Genomic DNA, 22,902 nt, shown 5'->3' on the forward strand with positions numbered 1-22,902 from the left:
AAACATTTTAGCACTTTCATATACGATGACACTTTTTATATTAATAACAAGGAGTAAATAAAAATTCAGAATTTCCTAAAAAAAAGTCTCTTCCTCAAAAGCCAATCCTACATTCTAGAAATCTACCTGACGCAAAATTTAACACAGATATAGTTATACTGAGCAAGTATGCCAACCATGATCATTTTAATAAGATGCAAAAATCCTTGTGCTATCTATGAGAGAAGCAGACTGAAAAAAAATTATTTAAAAACCTAACAAGAAATAGGTGACAGGAAAAAATAAATTAAAATTAAGCATTATTATTCAATGTGTATTTTAAATAAGTACTTAATTTTTAATACTGAAAGTATATGAAGAATGAAAATTTGTTCTTCCTATGGATTTAAATTTAAACAGTAAGTTAAACAATATTCCCTCAAACAAAAATAAGCCCAAAGACTAACTACTAAATAGTGAAGTAACTATAAAAAAGTTTGATAGTTGAGTAAAAATAATAATATTTTCTATGGACTGTCATTTTTCACTATGTAAATGGTAGTACTATAGATAACAAGCATATTATAAATCTGTCGCATTATGTAAACATGCTGGCCGCTGAATTTGCCACATAATCTTATAAAAGATGTGTCTTTCAGGAACTTCCTACACCAAAGTCCAGAAATCCCCTTGCTAAGTTCTCATTAGCATAAGTACTCAAGATCTCAGATGATCCAAGCAATCAAAAAACAATTTACTTTCCTATGATAAAAGTATTGAATAGCTTCATGCTTGCCTTCTGATTTAACACATTACTAGATTTCCTACATCCGACATCAAGTAGGATGTCATCTTTCCTCACCTCTAAAATGATAAAGAATTCATCGCCTGGTTCTCCTTGCACCACAATCTTCTGTCCATCTTCAAATTGCACTGGTTCCAAAGCATCAGCCACTGTGAGACGCTCCCATTTATCAAGAGATTCTAAGGGGATAAAAAAACTGAAGGTTTCACTCAACTAGTTACACCTCTGATAATATTCCGGGCAAGTGCTATACTCTATCTTTATATATAAAAGAGTTACTATCAATACCTATGTATGACCTAAGTGCCCGATGAGCAGATTATTATGCATATGCACAAAATCACCTCATTTTATAACAAACTTTATTAGCACACAAAGATTTGTACTAGCTGTACTTTTTTGGAGAGTATTGGTGCAAAAGCATATGCTACCACTTATTTTAAAAAATGCAGTATTTGTAATAACAAAAACCTTAAACACTAAAATAGCTCAACACATAGGAAAACGTTAAAAAAAAATTTAACACAGCTAGCATCTTGTAACTAAAAGTATAATTTTCACTCACGCATCAGTTTTAGATCTTCCTTCTAAAACATTTCTATTTTCAATAACCCTAAAAATATTTCCATGTGTTGAAACATATTATATGGGTGAGAATCAAGTCTGTAGCACACCAAATGCAAAGCTTCCAAAAAAAGTAGTTAGAAAGAGACTTTTTTTTTTTTTTTTACTATTTAAAATTGTAACTATGCCCTATCTGAGTAAGACATGGTCATGTCAGATGTCCCTAGCTTCCTGCAGTACAAACATTTTTATTCTCATGTATATAAGTGATTTCAGAGATGGACTAAGACTAAGTAACTGAGTCACCCCATCTCTAGCTTCCATGAGGCTCAATTTATCAGTTCACAAAAGGATTTAGCAACGGGAAGTTTTGTTTTACAAATCTGTTGGATTTTTTTTTTAAGGGATTAATAAACATGTGGACAAAGGTGAGCTGGTTATCATAGTGAATCTGGATTTTCAAAAGGCATTTGGCAAAGTTCCTCAATAGTGTCAGGAAAAGAGAGTGTCATGGGATAGAAGCCAACGGAAAATTGGTCTTTACCTGAATTTTCATTCCTGTAGTACCACGGATCAGTCCAGACAGCTGGTTTTGTCTCCCCTCCAGCAGATGGATACAGAAATTTTTGACTGACACTGTCAACTTAAGTTGAACTGTACCCAAGCCAGATGAATAGGAAACACAACCACACTATGTTCAACTTCCCCCAAATGTGCAGAGGGAAGAAGAAAACAGTGTAGCGTTAATAAGAACCTTTGCCCACGCAACACACCTGCACGGGATTAGAACCTGAAGCCAAAACACTGATTGAGCGGACATCTGACACCTTTATGGAAGGCGGCTACTACACTAACATGCATTCTGATGGAAGAGGTCTTTAGACCTGATTCCGATAAATGCCAGAGATAGTCCAAAAACCTTGGGATTGGACAGGAAAAGGCATCAAGGGATTGCGAAGAACACCATGATGTATACCTTTTCCATTTATAGGAATAAGACTTTCTTGTGGAAGGCTTCCGTGAAGCAATCAGGACACGAGAAACTGAATCGGAAAGGTTAAGTGGTTGAAGAATTAACCTTTCAACATCCAAGCCATCAGGGACAAGGCCTGAAGATTGGGATGGCGTACACATCCGTCGTTCTGAGTGATCAGAAGTGGGTCCATTCCCAAGGGAATGTGCCTGCGGATGGAGAGATCCTGGAGTATGGGAAACCACACTTGGCGTGGCCAGTGAGGTGCTATGAGGATCATAGTTCCCTTGTCCTGACGGAGCTTCATGAGAGTCTTCAAGAGAAGAGGAAGTGGAGGGAATGCATAAAGCAAACCGGCTGCCCACAAGAGGGACAATACATCTCTGGGCTGAGCGTGCTCGCGCCGAATGACGGAGCAGTAATTGTCCGCTTTGTGGTACTGAGGGGACGCAAAGAGGTCTATTTGGGGATAACCCCATTGCTGGAAGAGAGAGGTCGCTACCGAGAGGTTGAGAGACCACTCGTGCAGTGGGAATACACGACTCAGTTTGTCTGCCAAGACATTGTGCACTCCCAGTAAATAGGTGGCTCTGAGGTACATCGAGTGGGAGAGCGCTTCCGCCCAAAAATGCGCAGCTTCCTGACACAGAAGGAAGGAGCCTGTGCCTCCCTGCTTGTTGATGTACCACATGGCCACCTGGTTGTCCGTCTGAATCAGGATGACGTGATTTGACAGGCGTTCCTGAAAAGCTCTGAGAGCATATCGCATTGCTCGAAGCTCTAGGAAATTTATCTGGTGTTTGGCTTCCTCTGGAGACCAAGATCCTTGTGATTGTAGATTGTTCACATGAGCTCCCCACCCGAGGTTGGAAGCGTCGGTGGTGAGAATGAGTTGAGGATCTGGTAGTTGAAAAGGCAGTCACTGGAGGAGATTGTTCTGATCTTTCCACCAGGCGAGAGACAGACTGAGTGCGTCGGTGATGTGGACAATGGTTGACAGAGGCTGAGTCGCTTGAATCCATTGTGACCTCAGAGTCCAATGCATGAGCCTCATGGCCAGGCAGGTCATTGGTGTGAGATGGACTGAGGACGCCATGTGTCCGAGAAGGACAAGGAATTGCCGAGCTGTTGCTGTATGCTGAGACTGCAACTGGTGAGCGAGGGACACGAGGGTTTGCACTCGTTGTCGAGGTAGAAAGGCTTTTGCCTGCAAGGTGTCCAAGTCTGCCCCAATGAACGACAAGGTTTGAGATGAGACTAAATAGGATTTCTCGTAATTGACGAGAAATCTTAGAGAAATTAGAGTGTGTAGGGTCAAATTCAGGGACGATCGAGCGGCTTGCTGGTTTGGGGCCCTGATTAACCAGTCGTCTAGATAGGGGTAGACGACTTTCTTTCCTGAGAAAGGCTACGACAACTACGAGACATTTGGTAAAGACTCGTGGTGCCAATGCTAGGCCAAATGGAAGCACTCGGTATTGATAGTGCTTTGGGCCTACTAAAAACCTGAGGTACTTGCGATGAGCTGGAGATATCGCAATGTGAGTGTATACGTCCTGGAGGTCCAGAGAGCAGAGCCAGTCTCCTCTTTGTAGAAGAGGTAGAAGCGAGCCCAAGGTTACCATCTTGAACTTTTCCCGCTGGAGGTACTTGTTGAGGGCACGTAGGTCCAGAATTGGATGAAGGCCCCCAGATTTTTTGGGGATCAAAAAGTACCGGGAATAGAACCCTAGGCCTTGCTGCGAGAGTGGGATGGGTTCTATTGCTCTTAACTGGAGAAGAAGGGAAACCTCCTGCTCCAGAAGGACAGAGTGGTCGGTTACTCCCCACGCTTGTAGAGGTGGTGAGTCCGGTGGAAGAGCAAGAAAGTTTAGGTGGTAACCCTGAGCAATGATTGCTAGCACCCATTGGTCAGTTGTGATTGAGTGCCACATGCCATGAAAGCGGCACAATAGACCTACCACTGGTATGCTTGGTAGAGGAATCAGGCTGCTGCTCTCCAAGTGAAAGTCAAAAACCTGAAGCAGGCCCCGGCTGGGGAGCTGCTTGTGGCTTTTGTTTCCGGGGCTGGCGAGGCTGAGATTTTTGATAGGGCCTCGTAATTTGGGACCTTGCTGGTGGAGGATAGTACTTCCTTGGGCGGAAGAATGACTTCTTAGAGTCCTTCTTGAAGGGCTGTCTAGAGGGGAAGTCAGAAGGTATCGATGAGAGCTGTTTGAGGGTCTCATGATGGTCCTTTAACTCAGCTACTATTTGCTGAATCTGTTCACCGAACACATTATCTCCTATACAGGGCAGGTTAGAAAACCTGTCTTGTACTTCTAGGCGAAGGTCAGAAGACTTGAGCCAGGCCCAGCGTCTTGCCGAAATGGCAGTTGTAGACACTCTAGTGGAGGTGTCGAAGATATCGTAAGCTGTTCTTATCTCATGCTTTCCTGCCTCAAAGCCCTTGTTGACAAGGATTTGAAGCTGTTCTTGGAATTGGTCAGGCAGGGTTTCAGAGAAGTCCTGTATTTGCTTGAAAATGACCCTGTTGTATTGGGTCATGTACAGCTGGTAAGAAGCAATTCTGGAGATGAGCATGGCCCCTTGGAACACTCGTCGACCGATATTGTCTAGGAACTTATGTTCCTTAACAGGAGGGGTAGAGGAGTGAGGCTTCATCCTTTTTGCTTTCTTTTGAGCTGATTCTACCACAACTGAATGGTGGTCGAGCTGAGATTTTTGAAAGCCAGGGGCTGACTGTACTAGATAGGTAGTGTCAGCCTTTCTGTGTACTGGGGCAATGGATCCAGGGCTTTCCCAGTTCTTTTTGAGGAGGTCAAGAAGAACTTGATGAATGGGAATAGAAGTGATCACTTTAGGGGCATCCAGGAACTGGAGAAGCTCCATCATCTGGTGCCTATCATCTTGCTCCATCTGAAGCTGAAAAGGGACCAATTCCGACATTTCCTTCACAAAATTAATGAAAGAGGTCCTCTGGAGGAGAACGCTTTCTACTTTCAGTAGGAGAGAGAGGTGAAGGCAAGTCATCGGTGTCTGTGGAAGTATCATCACCCCAGGTGTCATAAGGATCAGCAGGCTGACCTGAAGGACGAGAAGGGGGGTTGGATACCCGAAGGGCCCGGCTGAGGCTCCGAGAAAGTCGAAGGAATCACCGGGGACGCCGTGGACAGCCTGGAGGGCATCGGTGCCGGTATCGAAGGCTTCGATGGCGCCGACGTACGTATCGCCCCCGATGAATGAATCGGTGGCGAGGGACGACATGGTATCGATGGCTGAGGCAATACCCCCGAAGGAGGAATGTGGAACGGTGATTCTCCTCCCGATGAAGCTGTCATCGGGGAACGCACCGGAGCCATCGGAGACCCGGGAATCACCGGTGGAAGGGCAGTCATGAGCGCCTCCATCCGGGATAACAGCGGTGCCAGTGCTGCTGGAATAGGGTCGGTGACAGGTTCCACTCTCGGTGCCGGTGTCTGTGCCAAGGAACCTGGAGTCGTTGCATCGTCTTGTCGATGGCCTCCTGGACCAGCCGGTCCAGTTCTTCCCGGAGACCTGGGGCAATTAGCCCTGGCTCCGTGACGGAAGAGGGAGGCTGAGGCACAGTTGGAGGGACCACCTTTACAAGTGGAATCGCGACTCCCAAACCCCGATCGGGTGAGGATGGCCTAGATGTCCCGGTCGCAGGAGTGGTCAGTGCCATTCCTGGGCGGGGCTTCTTCAATGGTGGCTCGGACGGTGGCGAGGTCGATGATTTTGCTCCCTCGATGGTCCGAGACTTACGATGCAGATGTTTCTCCCTACGATCCCCTCGATCTTGAGGGGGAGAAACGGGAGTCGATGGCCGTGAAGACGTCGATGGTGGGCGGTCACCAGACGGTTGTCGATGCTGGTGAGACTTCGACAGTGCCGGTTCCGATGACGTCGAAGCGATGGACGGCGTCGGGGTGTGAGCACGGAAAAAGGAGTCCCATCTTCTCCACTCTGGCTTTGTGACCTTTTAGTGTCATGAGGGCACATTTGGTGCAAGTCAGGACATCATGCTCACGGCCTAAACACATTACACAGACTCCATGAGGGTCTGTGATAGACATGGTGCGAGTACAGTCCGGGCACCGACGAAACCCCGACGCCTTGGCCATAGAAAAAAATCGAGTCGCGGTACGGTCGACGGCCAGTAGGCCGCGAGGGCCAAACTCGACGGTAATAGACAAAAAACAGTGAAAAACTTACTGGAGTACCACAGCCTGAGAAAAGTTAGAGGAGGGACCCCTGTGGGGCAATCTAATTTTAATTAACTCCATGAGGAAAATTCCCGTCAGGAATCTCTTCAGAGCTCCTAAACCGCGAGGCTACTGCTGCGCGGAAAAAAGAAGACTGAAGGGGGACTCTTGCTGGCTGCAGGGTTAGTGCCATGCTGGGCATGCCCAGTAGGGGCCAGTCAAAGTTCTGGAAACTTTGACAGAAGTTTTCCGTGATTGGGCTCCATCCTGATGATGTCACCCATATGTAAGGACTACCATCCTGCTTGTCCTGTGAGAAGCGTTTATATGATCTGCTGCGGACCTCTGCTAGAACCATGATGTCTGCTGTTTCCACTCACGGACTCCTCTGGTTGAGGAATTGGGCGGCAGACATCTCCTCCAAAGCGCAGCTGGGTTCTTTGCCCTTTAAGGGCAAGCTGCTATTCAGTAAGGAGTTGGAGAAGATGATCAAATCCTTGGGCGAGAATAAGGTTCACTTCTTTCCCCTCTCGGGCATGGTTTCGGGGAAATTGTAGATTTCGGGCATCTAGATCTTCGGGTTCTTCTGCCAGACAACCATTGAGCAGGCCTGGTCTCCAAGGGGCCGCTTCGGCCCCGTGGAGACCAGGCCTGCTCAACGGTTGCCGCTTCGGGGGCAACACGGCCGATGGTGGCGCTCTCCCGGAACCAGAGCCATGTGTCGATGGTGACCAGTGACTGTTTGCTCGATCTCCCCTGGTGCTCGGCCCGGTCTTTCCCCCGGCGCTGAGGAGGGTGAAGAATCCAACGTCCTGGAGCAGAAAGGCACAGACAGTGGCCAATCTCTGGCACCCCTCTCCAGAGGGGGAAGCCTGAGTGGGAGTGGACACAGATGGATTGGTGTCCATGGGTTCCCCTCGACATAGACACACCTAATGCCGGCGTGGAGGGCTCTGACTTCTTTGCACCCAACGATCTTTAGGGGTATTCTGGTCATAAAATTGGCAACAGCGGACATCATGCGATGCTCCCAGGCAAAGAATACAGACTTCATGTGGATCAGTCAAAGACATGGTCCGCAGGCACTGGGGGCATCAACGACAATCGGAGGTCATGCCTCAACCAATAAGCGGACGGTGCAGGGCAGACACAGACGCAAAAACCCCCCCGGAACTGACCACAAAACAGGTAAAAAAAAAAACGTACTGCGCCTCCCCACTAACTAGGGGTGGAATGCCACACGAAGGCGGCAAAAAAAAACAAAAACCAGAAGAAAACAGAACTCTGAAGACAGAGCAGAGCTCCACCACCGTGGAAAGAAAGGGACTGAAGAGGGACCCTGTATGGATAATGGCATGCTCAGTGTGCCAGTCAAAGTTCTAGACACTTTGACAGATGTTTTCCGTGCTGGGCGCCATCTGATGTCGTCACCCATGTATGAGAACTAACATCCTGCTTGTCCTAGGAGAATGAAGCATGCACAGCTATTGTTATCAAAGAAAGACACATAAGATCATTTGTTCTTGCTTTTCATTAACTCAAAATAAGGCACTCACCCAGAATAGAAACTTTGCTGAGGAATTCCTCATACATCTTCCTCTTTCTCAGTGTACTTCCCTAATAACCAAAAGACACAAGTATGCAGTAGGAACTCTGCCATGAAGTGTTTATAAACTAGGTTTCATTCTTTTAAATTATTCTTTACTACAAAAATAAAGGGGATGAAATGGGCTCCTTTATGAACACATGTTAAACAGATTGAGGCTCTTCAACTTGGAGAAGAGATAACAAACGTGGATATGACAGAGGTTTATAAAATCATGAGTGGGATGGAACAGGTAAACAGGGAGTAGTTATTTATCCTTTCAAATAGTATTATGGGAGACACTCCTTGAAACCAACAGGTAGCAGATTTTAAAACGGCCCATCTAATCTGCCTATCCAGACAACTGCTTAGCTCTATAAACCTTTCCACACAATCAAACTGTGGAATTTGTTGCTGGAGGATATGATCAAGGTATCTAGCATACAGGCAAATACAGAACGGTGCGCTCAGGCCGAGCGCACCGTTAGCACATCAAAAATGCGCGTCCAAACAGGGGCTATTACCCCTTATACAGTAAGGGGTAATAGTGCGTGGAAAACGTGTGGCCAACCCCCCCGAAACTAATAGCGCGCATCACATGCAAATGCATGTTGATGAGCCTATTAGTTAGTCATACTCAATACAGAAAGTAAAATGTGCGGCCAAGCCTTTGGCAGGAGTTAATTTCAGACGGCACTGGGCAAATGTACAGAAAAGCTAAAAAAAACTGCTTTTCCGTACACCCTCCGACTTAATATCATAGCGATATTAAGTTGGAGGCCCCAAAAATTAAAACAAACAAAAAAAAAAAAATTATGCCCGCAGCCCGTGTGTTGGAAAACGGACGCTCAATTTTGCCGGCATCCATTTTCCGAACCCGTGGCTGTCAGCGGGTTCGACAACAGACGCCAGTAAAATTAAGCGTCAGCTGTCAAACCTGCTGATGGTTGCGGCTTCCGCTGATAAGGAGGCGCTAGGGACGCGCTAGTGCCCCTAGCGCCTCCTTATTACCGCGGGCCCTAATTTAAATACAGAATCGCGTGCCAGGAGTGTGGGCACCTGCCTCAGAGCACCGGCTCTCCCGCGCACTTTACTGAATGGGCCTGATAGTTGGGTTTCAAGGGGGTTGGACAGGTTCCTGGAGGAAGTCCATAAACCACTATTAGCTAGCTAGACTTGGGAAAGCTGCCACTTATCCTTGGAAATTAGACACAAGCACTTTGGGATCTGCCAGGTTCCTGTGACCCAGATTAGCCACCTCTTAGAGAGACAGGATGCTGGGTTTGATGGACCTTTGGTCTAACTCAGTATGACTTATACTGTTACGTACTGGTTTAAAAAAAATTTAACCCAGTTCATTTGTAACATGAGATAATAAAACGGTTTCTAAAATCGGTCTCATGTAGGGTACATGGCAATGGTAACAAAGAAAAACAATTTTGTAAGTCCATTTTTGTAACTAAAAAAATAAAAATAAAAAAAATCTGAGCTGCTTATAAGATACCAAAAAAAAAAAAAAAGTTTTAACATCTGAGATTCTAAATTCTATACTGATATTTTTGCATCCTACTCCTCTAGTATCTTTAGAGATCCATAATAAGCTTATAGTTATATTTAGAATTCAAAGATCATTCGAGTATAGCTCTTCTTAGTCTTTGTTTTACACAGAACCCATCAGGGTGGGCTGAAGAATATTCTACATTTGTAAAGAGAACTGCGTTAACAAGAAACAAAGCAAGCTAACCATAAGAATTCTTCGGTAGCTGTCTCGATCAATACCCCATAATTTAACATTGGTCTTTGCTTTGACAGTTGCTGCTCTAGGAGTTCCATAGATCAAAGCCAGTTCTCCAAAGCTTCCTCCCTCTCCGACATTTGTTACCCACTCATTGTTTACATATACCTGAAAAAGAAAAGAAAGGTTTTTACAGTGAGCAGATAGATTCCTACTATCCTGGAGTTAGAAGGTTAAATGCACTTAATGCAAAAGTTCTAAATATGCTTTTCAGTCAGAGCATAAATCTGATATGCAAATAGAGGCAAATCGCCGATTATATCATAGCTATGAAAACTTCTGGAACAAGAAAAGATCCCACCCTTGTCCTCAAGGTAAAACAAAATTATCTTATTTAAGGGTTTCTTTAATGGATTTAAGACAAAAGTTCTAAGGATCTTGTTTTCCCAAAAGGCTTTTCTCATTCTGACTTTGTGAATAAAATCTTTGGAAAATAGGGCCAGTCTTAGTTTTGTGGTTGGAGGTTCCAAGAAACATGAAAGTTGGTTCAATTATTTTCTACACAAAAAGCCGTGGAAGTTCTCTCCTGATTGAAGCTCTCAGGAATGAATAAATCGGTAGCAGAAAAGAAAATCCTGATTTGATTGGCAGTAGTTGAAACTTACATCCATTTCTCCCTGATCAATGACATAGAAGTTATCACCTTCATCACCTAAAAAACAAAAAAAACAGAAAACTTCTTAATAGGAATGCATCTCAAATATTAATAACTGGAAAAAATGTTTGTAGACATGCTGGATGTATGAAGATACATGGATCTGTTTCAAATACATTTGACCCTCACATAGATATCCCTTTAGTTCAGTGGTTCCCAACCCGGCGTGCCTGGACCCCTAGAGGTCAGTGAGTCCAGAGGGTCCCCACGAGAAGGGAGGCAACCAAAGAGCAACTATTGAGGAACAGAGCAAGTTGACCTCATCTCTGAAGAGCTCTGCTTTAAGGCTGCTGCATAATACCACTGCCTGATCCCATGCCAAGGACAGGAGATTGCAGTCTCAAGAGAAGGCAGGGAAGAGTTCAGCTGATTGCCACCAGAAGGCACCTGAAGCTGCACCAAAAGGAGGAGGGGGAAGCACGCTGCCACCAGCACCTTCAACAGCCACTGCTCCACATGACCAAAGGCAGTAGCAAGCAAGGTGACGACTGAGGAACATTTCTGGCCACTTCTACATGTGCTCTGGCTGTCCCGATAGTGAAGGAAAAAAAGCTGCAGTGAGGGAGTAGAATGGACATATTGGCAGGGTCCATAGTGGGATCAATACTCTGGAAAGGGTAGAGAGGGCAAGAAGAAGAGCTTAGGTGTGAAAGAACATGGAAAGGGCCTTAAGAGAGAGGCAGGCATAAGGAAATGCTTGCTTGACACCTTATAGGGGTGTATTGAATGTGCTACTACAACCTATTGGTTTACTGAGATATTTGCATTTATTAGTGCCTGGAATATGCTACTACAAGCTATTTCTATTCTTTTCTAATTAGTCCTTTGTTGAGTTTACTGAGATGTGTTGTGTTCTTAGTCCTCTGGTTGACTTTTTTCAAGTTTAGTACTGTTCTACATTTCACTTAATTTAGTCTTGTCATTGATGGATATCAAGTTTAGTTCTTATTGATGTCTCCTTTAGAAAAGAATTGTTAAGCAGCTACACTCACAGACCTCTGACTGTATGTTATCTTTCTAATGTGTTGTACCTGCCTTGGGCAAATTTCTTAATTCAAAAAGGTGGATAATAAATCCAAATAAATAAAAAAAAAAAAACACTCTGGGATGGGCCACAAGGGGAAGAGGATAGGAGGCAGGACATTCAAGAAGGGGCCATTGGGGAAGGCACTTGGAAAGGGGCTATGGGAGCAGGGCAGGAAGTTGAGTATTTAAGAAGGGGGGGGGGTCACAGGAGGAAGGAAAGAGGGACAGAACCAGAGAAAGAGCTGCAGGGGAGGAAAGTGCACAAGGGAGAGCACTTATGAATAGGCCATGGTGATGGTGGGGAGGGCACAATTTATACCATAAACTATTTAATATTTTATACCAGAGTCATTTGCAATTACATCAATCAGTTTTGCATATCGCATTTAATTGCATGCAAAACTTAAGATTAGTTCTGGAGACTCAAAAGGAGTCCTTGCTCCCCAAAAGGTTGAGAACCCCTGCTTTAGTTTAAAAAAGAGAAAGTACCACCTAGGTAGCACCAAGATAAGGCTATTTAAAAATAATTTTGTTTAAATTTCATATAGCTCCCCAGCTCCTGTCTTCATTAATAGTTTGTCTACACAGATGTGGACCCCTGCACTATGAGATGATCTCACTGTAGATCAAGGGTTAAAGGGGGTGGGGGGGGGAGATCACTCTTCCCTGCAAAAAATGTAAAAAACAAACAATGGAGAAATTACTTACCTGAAAATTTCGTTTTCCTTAGTGTAGACAGATGGACTCAGGACCAATGGGTATAGTGTACTCCTGTTAGTAGTTGGAGACGGATCAGATTTCAATCTGACGTCAGCCCCTAGTACATATACCCCTGCAGGAAGTGCAGCTCTTCAGTATTCTCCTCGAAAAGCATTGTGGATATATGTGTGACTGACTGATTGATTAATTTAATAACTTGATTAACTCGAATAACTTCATAACTTGGTTAAACGTTATTCTTGATTAACTTGAACTGGTTGATTGACTATAGCTGGAGACCGCCAGTGTGCTCAACCGGAAAGCGTCGACACCTGGTAGGGTGGATGCCCTAGGTAAGTGAAAACGTGGCTTACCCTTGAATCATTTGAAAGTCCATGCATAACGGCAACCGTGGGTGGGATGCTGAGTCCATCTGTCTACACTAAGGAAAACGAAATTATCAGGTAAGACTGGAGGGTGGCCAATGTAACCCCAATATTTAAAAAAGGCTCCAGGGGCGATCCGGGTAACTATAGACCAGTGAGCCTAACTTCAGTGCCGGGAAAAATAGTGGAAACTATTCTCAAGATCAAAATCGTAGAGCATATAGAAAGACATGATTTAATGGAACACAGTCAACACGGATTTACCCAAGGGAAGTCTTGCCTAAAAAAATCTGCTTCATTTTTTTTGAAGGGGTTAATAAACATTAGGATAAAGGTGAACTAGTAGATGTAGTGTATTTGGATTTTCAGAAGGCATTTGACAAAGTTCCTCATGAGAGGCTTCTACGAAAACTAAAAAGTAATGGGATAGGAGGCGATGTCCTTTCGTGGATTACTAACTGGTTAAAAGACAGGAAACAGAGTAGGACTAAATGGTCAATTTTCTCAGTGGAAAAGGGTAAACAGTGGAGTGCCTCAGGGATCTGTACTTGGACCGGTGCTTTTCAATATATATATATATATATATATATATATATATATATATATAAATGAATGATCTGGAAAGGAATACAACGAGTGAGATAATCAAATTTACAGATGATACAAAATTATTTAGAGTAGTTAAATCACAAGCAGACTGTGATACATTACAGGAGGACCTTGCAAGACTGGAAGATTGGGCATCCAAATGGCAGATGAAATTTAATGTGGACAAGTGCAAGGTGTTGCATATAGGCAAAAATAACCCTTGCTGTAGTTACACGATCTTAGGTTCCATATTAGGAGCTGCCACCCAGGAAAAAGATCTACGCATCATAGTGGATAATACTTTAAAATCGTCGGCTCAGTGTGCTGCAGCAGTCAAAAAAGCAAACAGAATGTTAGGAATTATTAGGAAGGGTATGGTTAATAAAACGGAAAATGTCTTGATGCCTATATATCGCTCCATGGTGAGGCCACACCTTGAATACTGTGTACAATTCTGGTCGCCGCATCTCAAAAAAGATATAGTTGAGATGGAGAAGGTACAGAGAAGGGCAACCAAAATGATAAAGGGGATGAAACAGCTCCCCGATGAGGAAAGGCTGAAGAGGTTAGGGCTGTTCAGCTTGGAGAAGAGACGGCTGAGGGGGGATATGATAGAGGTCTTTAAGATTATAAGAGATCTTGAACGAGTAGATGTGATTCGGTTATTTACACTTTCGAATAATAGAAGGACTAGGGGGCATTCCATGAAGTTAGCAAGTAGCACATTTAAGACTAATCAGAGAAACTTCTTTTTCACTCAACGCACAATAAAGCTCTGGAATTTGTTGCCAGAGAATGTAGTTAGTGTTGCTGGGTTCAAAAAAGATTTGGATAAGTTCTTGGAGGAGAAGTCCATTAACGGCTATTAATCAAGTTTACTTAGGGAATAGCCACTGCTATTAATTGCATTAGTAGCATGGGATCTTCTTAGTGTTTGGATAATTGCCAGGTTCTTGTGGCCTGGTTTGGCCTCTGTTGGAAACAGGATGCTGGGCTTGATGGACCCTTGGTCTGACTCAGCATGGCAATTTCTTATGTTCTTAAGTAATTTCTCCATTTCCTAGCATGTAGCAGATGGACTCAGGACCAATGGGATGTATAAAAGCTACTCCCGAACCGGGTGGGAGGCTGCCCGTGACCCACTTAGTACTGCCCTTGCAAATGCCATGTCCTCCCGAGCCTGAAAGTCCAGACGGTAGAATCTGGAGAAGGTATGGATGGAGGACCATGTCGCCGCCCTGCAGATCTTGGCGGGTGACAGCATTCTAGTTTCTGCCCAGGATACTGCCTGGGCTCTGGTAGAGTGGGCCTTGACTTGTAGAGGCAGTGGCTTGCTTGCTTCTACGTAGGCAGTCTTGAAAACTTCCTTGATCCAGCGGGCTATGGTTGCCCGCGAGGCCGCTTCCTCTTTGTCTCTGTGAAGGACGAAAAGGTGGTTAGTTTTTCATACGGGTTCAGACATTTCCAGGTATCTGAATAAGAGTCTGCTGATGTTGAGGTGGCGTAGACTACGGGCTTCTTCCGAATTCCCCAAGTCATCTGCCGATGGTAGCGAGATGGTCTGGTTAAGCTAGAAGTGAGAGACCACTTTGGGGAGGAACGAGGGAACCGTGCATAGTTGGATGGATCTCGGAGTGAGCCTGAGGAACGGCTCATGGCAGGACAGTGCTTGCAGCTCCGAGATGCGGCGGGCTGAACAAACTGCCAGCAAAAACACAGTCTTTAAGGTTAACAGGTGGAGGGACAGGCCTCTGAAGGGTCTGAAGGCGGTTCCTGCTAGGAAATCCAAAACAAGATTGAGATTCCACAGAGATACCAGCCACTTTAGTGGTGGGCGAATGTGTTAGACTCCTTTCAGGAAGCGTGACACGTCCGGGTGAGAAGCTATGCTGTCGCCCTCACTCTTGGAGCCATAGCATGACAATGCGGCCACCTGTACCTTGATGGAGTTGAGGGACAGTCCCTTCTGTAGTCCGTTCTGTAAGAATTCCAGGATCACGGAAACTTTAGATGCGCGTGGTTTGATGTCATGGTCTTCGCACCAGGCTTCAAATACTCTCCAAATCCTTATGTACGTTAACGATGTGGAGAACTTGTGTGCTCGGAGGAGGGTATTATGGTATCATAGAAACATAGAAATGTCCGCAGAAGACGACCAAACGGCCCATCCAGTCTGCCCAGCAAGCTACGCACTTTATCCTTTTTTTTTCTTCCCTTTTCTCTCTCACACCTGTTACTCTTGGCTTCCAGCACCCTCCAGCCCTATTTCCCCTCCACCCCACCACCAATGAAGAGAGCATCGCCGGATCTGCATCCAAGTGAACATCCAGCTCAATTAGGGGTAGCAAGTTCCGCAACAAGCAGGCCACACCCCTGCCCCTGTCCACCCAGACTATACGATCCAGACCCCGTTGGTTGCCGTCCACACCCAGATCCTCCCTTCCACACTCCCCCTGCCGCTGAAGCAGAGAGCCATGCGTTGAAAGAGAAGTATCAGACTCTCTCCCTCGCCGAAGCAGAGAGCTACACTGGACATGCATTGAAAGTAAAGTATCGGCCCAGCTACACCTCGCTTCCCTGTGAATACAAATTTTTTTTTTTCTTCCACATTACCTCTTGCCTTTGAAGCCCAGAGCCATGATGGAGTCTCATCAACCCCTTGTATGTACACTGAACAAGGGCACTATCTCCAGGTAGCAGCCCCATTTCCGCGAGAGCCACATTAACTATCAACAAATATTGAACAAGCCTAATAATTGGCAATACCTATAGCCTATGACCTCACCGTTAATTTTACATACTCTTACCCACCCCTGTATTTTTTTGTTTTTTTTTTGGAGATGGCAGCCCTCCATCCTTCCGCTCCGTGAAGGTGGAACACCAACCACTGGCATCCCGCTCTGTGAATGCCTCTGTGGCTACTGCTGCTCCGTGCAGTGTTTTGCTGCCTCCTCTTTATACATGTCCTCTAGACTTGATGGATCCACAGTGTTTATCCCATGCCCCTTTGAAGTCCTTCACAGTTTTGGACTTCACCACTTCCTCCGGAAGGGCATTCCAGGCATCCACACTCTCTCTGTGAAGAAATACTTCTTGACATTGGTTCTTAATCTTCCTCCCTGGAGCCTCAGCTCGTGACCTCTGGTTCTGCTGATTTTTTTCTGACGGAAAAGGTTTGTCGTTGTCTTTGGATCGATTACAGCCCCCGAGTATCCGCCCTCTCTCAAATGGCCAGACCGTAAGAGAGAATCGAGCTGGGTCCTCGTGGAGGATTGGACCTTGTTGTAGCAAGTCCCTGTGTGGAGGCAGTAGTAGGGGTTTCCCCTGCCAGCAGTCTTCTCATGTCTGCATACCACGGTCTTCTTGGCCAATCCGGAGCCACCAGAAGAACTAGTCCCCTGTGTAGCTGTATCCTGTGAATGATTGCGCCCAATAGGGGCCACGGTGGGAAGGCGTATAAGCAGGGTCCCCGGGGGCCAGGTCCGTAGCAGGGCATCGATCCCTTGGGCCTGCGGTTCCCGCCTGCGACTGAAGTATCTGGGTACTTGGGCGTTGGATCCTGTTTGCCAGAAGGTCCATGTCTGGTGTCCCCCATCGTTTCACTATCATTTGGAAGGCTGCGGGTGACAGCCTCCATTCTCCTGGGTCTAGACTTTCCCTGCCGAGGTAGTCCGCCACAATGTTGTCTTTCCCGGCGATGTGGACGGTGGATATCTCCTGGAGATTTGCTTCCGCCCATGCGATCAGGGGGTCTACTTCTAGGGACACCTGTTGGCTTCTGGTTCCCCCCTGTCGGTTGATGTAGGCCACTGTTGTGGCGTTGTCCGACATTACTCTGACCACTTTGTCCCGAAGTCTGTGAGCGAACCGCAGACAGACTAGTCTGACTGCCCACGCTTCTAGGCGATTGATGTTCCATCCCGCCTCTTCTGCGTTCCACTGCCCTTGGGCAGTTAACTCCTCGCAGTGTGCTCCCCATCCCCGTAGACTGGCATCTGTGGTGGGGAGGATAGTCTTGATCCCCGACTCATGTGGCTGGCCTGCAGCCACCATCGGAGCTGGGTCCGGACTCTGCCCGGGAGTGATAGACATACGGTGTAGTTCTGGGACCGTGGATTCCACCGTGATAGAAGTGAGCACTGTAGGGGCCTCATGTGGGCTCACGCCCATGGCACTACTTCCAGTGTGGATGCCATCAGCCAGAGGACTTGCAGGTAATCCCATGCTGTGGGAAGAGGATCGTTCAGCAAGGTTTGCACCCAGTTCCACAGTTTTGATCTCCTTGTGGGGATTAGGCTGACCATGTCTTCCTTTGTGTCGAATCGGACTCAGGTATTCCAACGACTGCGAGGGCTGTAGGGAACTTTTGTTTGTGTTGACCACCCATCCTAGGCTCTCCAGTAGAGCTATGACTCTGCTGGTTGCTTGGTGGCTTTCCTCTGGTGATTTTGCCCTGATCAGCCAATCATCTAGGCAAGGATGTACGAGGACTCCTTCCTTCCTCAGTGTTGCCGCCACCACCACGATTACCTTGGTGAACGTACGGGGTGCTGTAGCTAACCCGAAGGGTAGTGCCCGGAACTGGTAGTGGCGGTCCAGGACTTTGAAGCATAGATAGCGCTGGTGTTCCTGATGAATTGGGATGTGTAGGTAGGCCTCCGAAAGATCCAGGGATGTGAGGAACTCTCCCAGTTGTATCGCCCTTATTACAGATTGTAAGGTTTCCATGGGGAAGCAGGGAATCCTCAGGTGGCAGTTGACCGACTTGAGGTCCAGGATGGGTCTGAATGTTCCCTCTTTCTTGGGGACGATAAAATAAATGGAATAATGACCAGTATTTATTTCCTGTGGAGGCACTGGGGTTAAGGCCTCGAGGGTCAGTAGTCTGGACAGTGTAGCTTCCACTGCCGTCCTCTTGAAGAGGTCGTGGCAGGGAGACTCCACGAACTTGTCCGGAGGGGTTCGTAGAAAATCCAGGTAGTACCCCTCCCGAATGATGGCTAGGACCCACTTGTCCGAAGTTATCTCGACCCATCTGCGGTAGAATAGGGCTAGTCTGCCCCCTATGGCTTCTTCCCTTGGACGGGTCGGCTGAATTTCATTGTGGGGTGGCGGCTGGGGCCTGTACCCGAGCTGGTTCCCCTCTTGTTGAGCTTGTTCCGAAAGGACTGGTTCCTGCCCGTAGGGCGGGGCGCTTGGTAGTTGCTTCTGTAAGGATTGAAGCGCTGTGAACTTCTGCCCCTGGAGGACCTGGGGAAAGGTCACTGATTTCGCTTCGTCTTATCCTCCGGCAAGCGCAGCAATGGGGACTCGCCCCATTTGTCGGCCAGTTTCTCCAGTTCACTGCCGAACAGGAGGGATTCTTTGAAGGGCATCCTTGTGAGTCGTGTTTTGGAAGAAGCGTCGGCCGACCAGCTTCGGAGCCAGAGTTGCCTCCTGGCCGCCACCGCGGATGGCACTCCTCTGGCCGCTGTGCGCACTAGGTCGGAAGCAGCATCCGCAAGGAATGATACTGCTGGTTCCATGACTTCTCCCGGGGTGTTGTTCCTGGTCTGGGATAAGCAGGCACATGTCACCACAGTACAGCAGGCCGCAATTTGTAGAGACATAGCGGCCACGTCAAATGACTGTTTAAGGATGGACTCCAGACGCCGGTCATGTGCATCCTTGAGTGCTGCCCCTCCCTCCACTGGGATAGTGGTGCGCTTAGAGACCGCGCAGACCATGGCATCAACTCTTGGGCATGCAAGAAGATCTTTGGTTGCCGGGTCCAGGGGGTACATGGCTGCCAAAGCTCGTCCCCCTTTGAATGTGGATTCCGGAGCATTCCATTCCAAGTCAATTAGCTGTTGTGCCGCTTGTAACACAGGGAAATGGTGGGAAGTCTGACGAAGGCCCTCTAGCAGGGGGTTCGGTTTAGGTTCCCCCGAAGTACCTGGGCCCATGATGGCGAGCTCCGTCAGGCATTGGGTGAACAGGTCCGGGAGCTTGTCCGTTGTGAAGAAGCGTCTCATGGTTCGATGAGGCTCTGTCCCCGGGGGGGAGCTCCCCCTCTTCTAGGGGCTCGGCTTCCTCTTCATAGGTGGGGCTTCTGGGTAGTGGAAGTCTGTGCCTAGGTTTTGAGAGGCCTGGGGCATAAGGGTCTTCCGGTGGAGCATGTGGCTGCTCAGTCAGAGGTTCAGATTGCATTTGAACACAGGCGTGAACCCCTTTGAAGAACTCCACCCATGAGATAGACGCTGGATCCAAGCTGAGGGGCGCTGGTTCCCTGGGGGTTCCCGTCTGTAGGGAGGTCCCAATGGGATTTGCTAGGTCCGGGGTACCCCCTGAGGAGCTAGTACTCGGCCCTGGGTGAGACTGGCCCTGAACTGGATCTCCCAGGGCCTCCTCACACTGGGTGCACAGGGTGTCGGCCTCCTCGCTTTGTGCGGCTCTGATGTGGCATGCTGGGCAGAGGCCCTGAGCAAATGGCTGTCGGCGCATAAAATCTTATGCGCGCCAGTGCGCCTAAGATGTGCGTGTGAATTGTGCGAGCGGCTGTGCGTCCAGGCCGTAGATATGCGCACAGCAGCGTAGGCGTGCAGGGCACGCGTATTCTTGTGCACCCGGCCCTTGTGCGTGTAACATCTGCGCACAAGGATTATGTGCGTGTAAGTCTATGCGCACATGTGCTTTGTGCGCCTAGCTCGGTTTTGTGCGCTCGGGCCAAACAGCGAACGGAGCGGCGAGTAGGGCCAAGATGGCGACGGCGAGCACGCGGGCAATATAGCGACCCCCTCGGAGGGTCTCCACGTGGGTAGACCCTTGGAAATAGCCGGGGCCTGGCCCTGCTAGGGTGGATCAACCCGGTGGCACTGGTCCCGGCCGGTGACCTGTGCTCCTCCTCGATCCTCGGAGACCGGATTCGAGTAGAAGATTTAAACCTTACCGTGTCTTCGGCGCTTCCCGGTTTCGTCCCGGGTGGTCTCCGGCTGCGGGGGGAGAGGGCAAATACCTTCACCGCCACGCTTGAGGGTGCACCCGCTGCCTCTCAGCCGCGCCCGAGGATCGGGGGCTAGGTCCTCGCCGCGATTCGGCCACCGGACCGAGGCTCACCTCCGAGGGACCACGGAAATCACCTCGGGAATCTCAACTGGGGGAGGGACCAGAGGGTATCACTGCAGGAGAGCAGGGCTCGTCTTCAGGTAGGTTTCTCCTTTAAATTTTGGTTTTCTTCTTTGAATTTGGTTCTAATGCTGCGAGAGCATGCAGATAGTCCCTAACTGCTATGGAGACGGAAAATACTGAAGAGCTGCACTTCCTGCAGGGGTATATGTACTAGGGGCTGATGTCAGATTGAAATCTGATCCGTCTCCAACTGCTAACAGGAGTACACTATACCCATTCGTCCCGAGTCCATCTGCTACACGCTAGGAAAAAACACTTGGGATAAGTCAGCACATGTAGTTCTTTTCCCTCACTGTAATGATTTAGTTTTTCTAAAGCAAGAAGCACTGCTGCTTTACATTCTGCCTTGTAGAATACCAGAAAGTAAACCTGGGCACTCTACCTCACTTAGTATGTATTGTTCAACAGCAGTGTTCTATCTGTGCCAGTAAGCAAATCTGTAAGCAATAAGGTGAATCAGGACACTTATCCAGCACAATGTGTCTGATGCAGCACTTGCAGACAGAAATTATATTGATTGTAGCTACATTGCTATACTTGCTCTATAAGAGTTTCAGTGTATTAATGAAATGACTTCAGATTAAGGGCCAATGTTCTAAAATTCTCAGCATTTTACCCAGGAGCACAAAACGTTAAGTACTTTAGATTCAAGTAATCTTGTCCACCTAGCTTCAAACTGCACAGTGTGAAGAATTATCACTTGCCTTGCTGTATGACAGTCTCTCCAGCGATATAAGTAACGGAGAACATGGCATCAAAAATGTCACTGAAAAAGATGCATTACACAGTAAACGAGTTAAAAGGGATCAAAAATATACTTGAAATACAGCCCTGCAGGTTTCTTGTATATCAAAGCACATGTGCTATGTTATGCTTTTGAAGAGCTGATGTTACATCCTGAATAAACTTCAACTTCAAAAACAAGAACAGCGGAGATCTTACCTTCTTTCGTTATCATCAAGATGAGCAAAGAGAACATTCTTCTCAATTGCTTTAGCCAAAGCAGCCATGGTTTTATAATCTTTAGGAATCACCTTAAACAGAATTAAAAGATAGAATTATGTATGAAAACAGGAAAGCAAGCATGCTAGGCAAGGTCTGACATGTTCATTTACAAAATTATTTCTAAAACTCTAAGAAACATTTCTTTAAAAACTACCCAATTACTGTTTTTCCACTGCAAGCTTGATCAATAGCAGCACGAAGGCATCTTCAAAATAGTTTTAGTTACAGCATTAGTTGTATGCATCTCCTTAAGGGGAGGCGAGAGGAATGCACAAATACATATAGAAACTGAATTGCTGTGGATTTAACATGGCTATGTTTGAAATTTGTTGCAGAAATCAAAGGGTACCTTTCTAACGTAAGAGGCAGCATCTTCCTCTGTGTACACTTCTGCACTGATAGCACCACGCCGTCTCCGGCCCTTCACCACGGGGTTCACTGGGGGAGGAGGAGAGATTTCATCTTCGCGGGAGTCTGAACGTGATCCTGATTTTTGCAGGTTCAAAATCTGTTTTGCTTCCTCCTTAGTGGTAGAAAAATATATATAAGGGTATCAAATTATCAAAAGAAGCATACTGAATGAATACAGCAGCATTAAATTTACCTCTAGGAGTGTACATGCAAAAATGATTGTTTTGTTTCCTTTTTGCTTTGTGAATATTTCATTTTTTGTTTTAAAGTGCATGCTATTTGCAAAGAGTGCAAGCAAAACAAAATCTCAAAATTTTGTTCACTTAGAAAACACGAAACATTTGTCATTCCAAAATGACTGCACATTCCTACCACCTAAACTGGTTTCCTATAGCTCCACTGATGAGAGGGAAGATGAGGGGCGGTGAGAAATGTTGATCTTATGTTTAATAAAATTTGAAATACAGCCATTTGCAGCTCATCATAACAGTTTAAACTATAAAACAATCTGCAGCATATACACACTCTCAAAACACACATATGAATTAAAGTCACCAAATGCAAGTTACACAAAATAAAATTCTATATTAGATGCAGCAAGTACTCCATACAGCTCTTTGGATTTGAAGTCATTATGTTAAGCAGTCTCAGGTGGTCATCGACCCCTATACATTTTTATGACAGCTATTACATAAGTGCACTGATGAAAACTAACTATGCAAAATGGAGAAATTACTTACCTGTTAATTTCATTTGCCTTGGAGTAGACAGATTGGCTCAGGACCAATGGGTTATATGCTCCCCTGCTAGCAGTTGGTGACGGAGTCAAAAGCCATTGTGGATATAAGTTTTTCAATAGTAAGACTTGATTACAACTTGATTAAAACCAGATAACCATAACTGTACTCAACCAAACCTAAATGGTGAATCCCAGCAAGATTACAGATGCCCTGATCTAGGGATTGGGCGACGGTTTACCCGTAATCTCTTGGAGTCAATATTCACCTCATGGGCGATTCCTTGGCAATGTTCTTGGGC

The 22,902-nt window shown here is 46.5% G+C and overlaps 1 protein-coding gene across 1 annotated transcript in view; it reads right to left on the minus strand.

Moving 5' to 3' along the window:
• PRKAR1A (protein kinase cAMP-dependent type I regulatory subunit alpha) overlaps positions 1 to 22,902 on the minus strand; it is a 58,672-nt gene that overhangs the window by 11,731 nt on the left and 24,039 nt on the right. The window contains exons 3-9 of the mRNA XM_029599294.1: positions 21,803 to 21,976; positions 21,391 to 21,482; positions 21,153 to 21,214; positions 10,533 to 10,579; positions 9,877 to 10,035; positions 8,104 to 8,164; positions 842 to 963 (exon numbers count right to left, since the gene is read on the minus strand). Coding sequence (XP_029455154.1) covers positions 842 to 963; positions 8,104 to 8,164; positions 9,877 to 10,035; positions 10,533 to 10,579; positions 21,153 to 21,214; positions 21,391 to 21,482; positions 21,803 to 21,976 — 717 coding nt within the window. The remainder of the gene's footprint in view (positions 1 to 841; positions 964 to 8,103; positions 8,165 to 9,876; positions 10,036 to 10,532; positions 10,580 to 21,152; positions 21,215 to 21,390; positions 21,483 to 21,802; positions 21,977 to 22,902) is intronic.

This window comes from Rhinatrema bivittatum, chromosome 4 (assembly GCF_901001135.1).
Source record: "Rhinatrema bivittatum chromosome 4, aRhiBiv1.1, whole genome shotgun sequence".
NCBI classification, from domain to species: Eukaryota; Metazoa; Chordata; class Amphibia; order Gymnophiona; family Rhinatrematidae; genus Rhinatrema; species Rhinatrema bivittatum.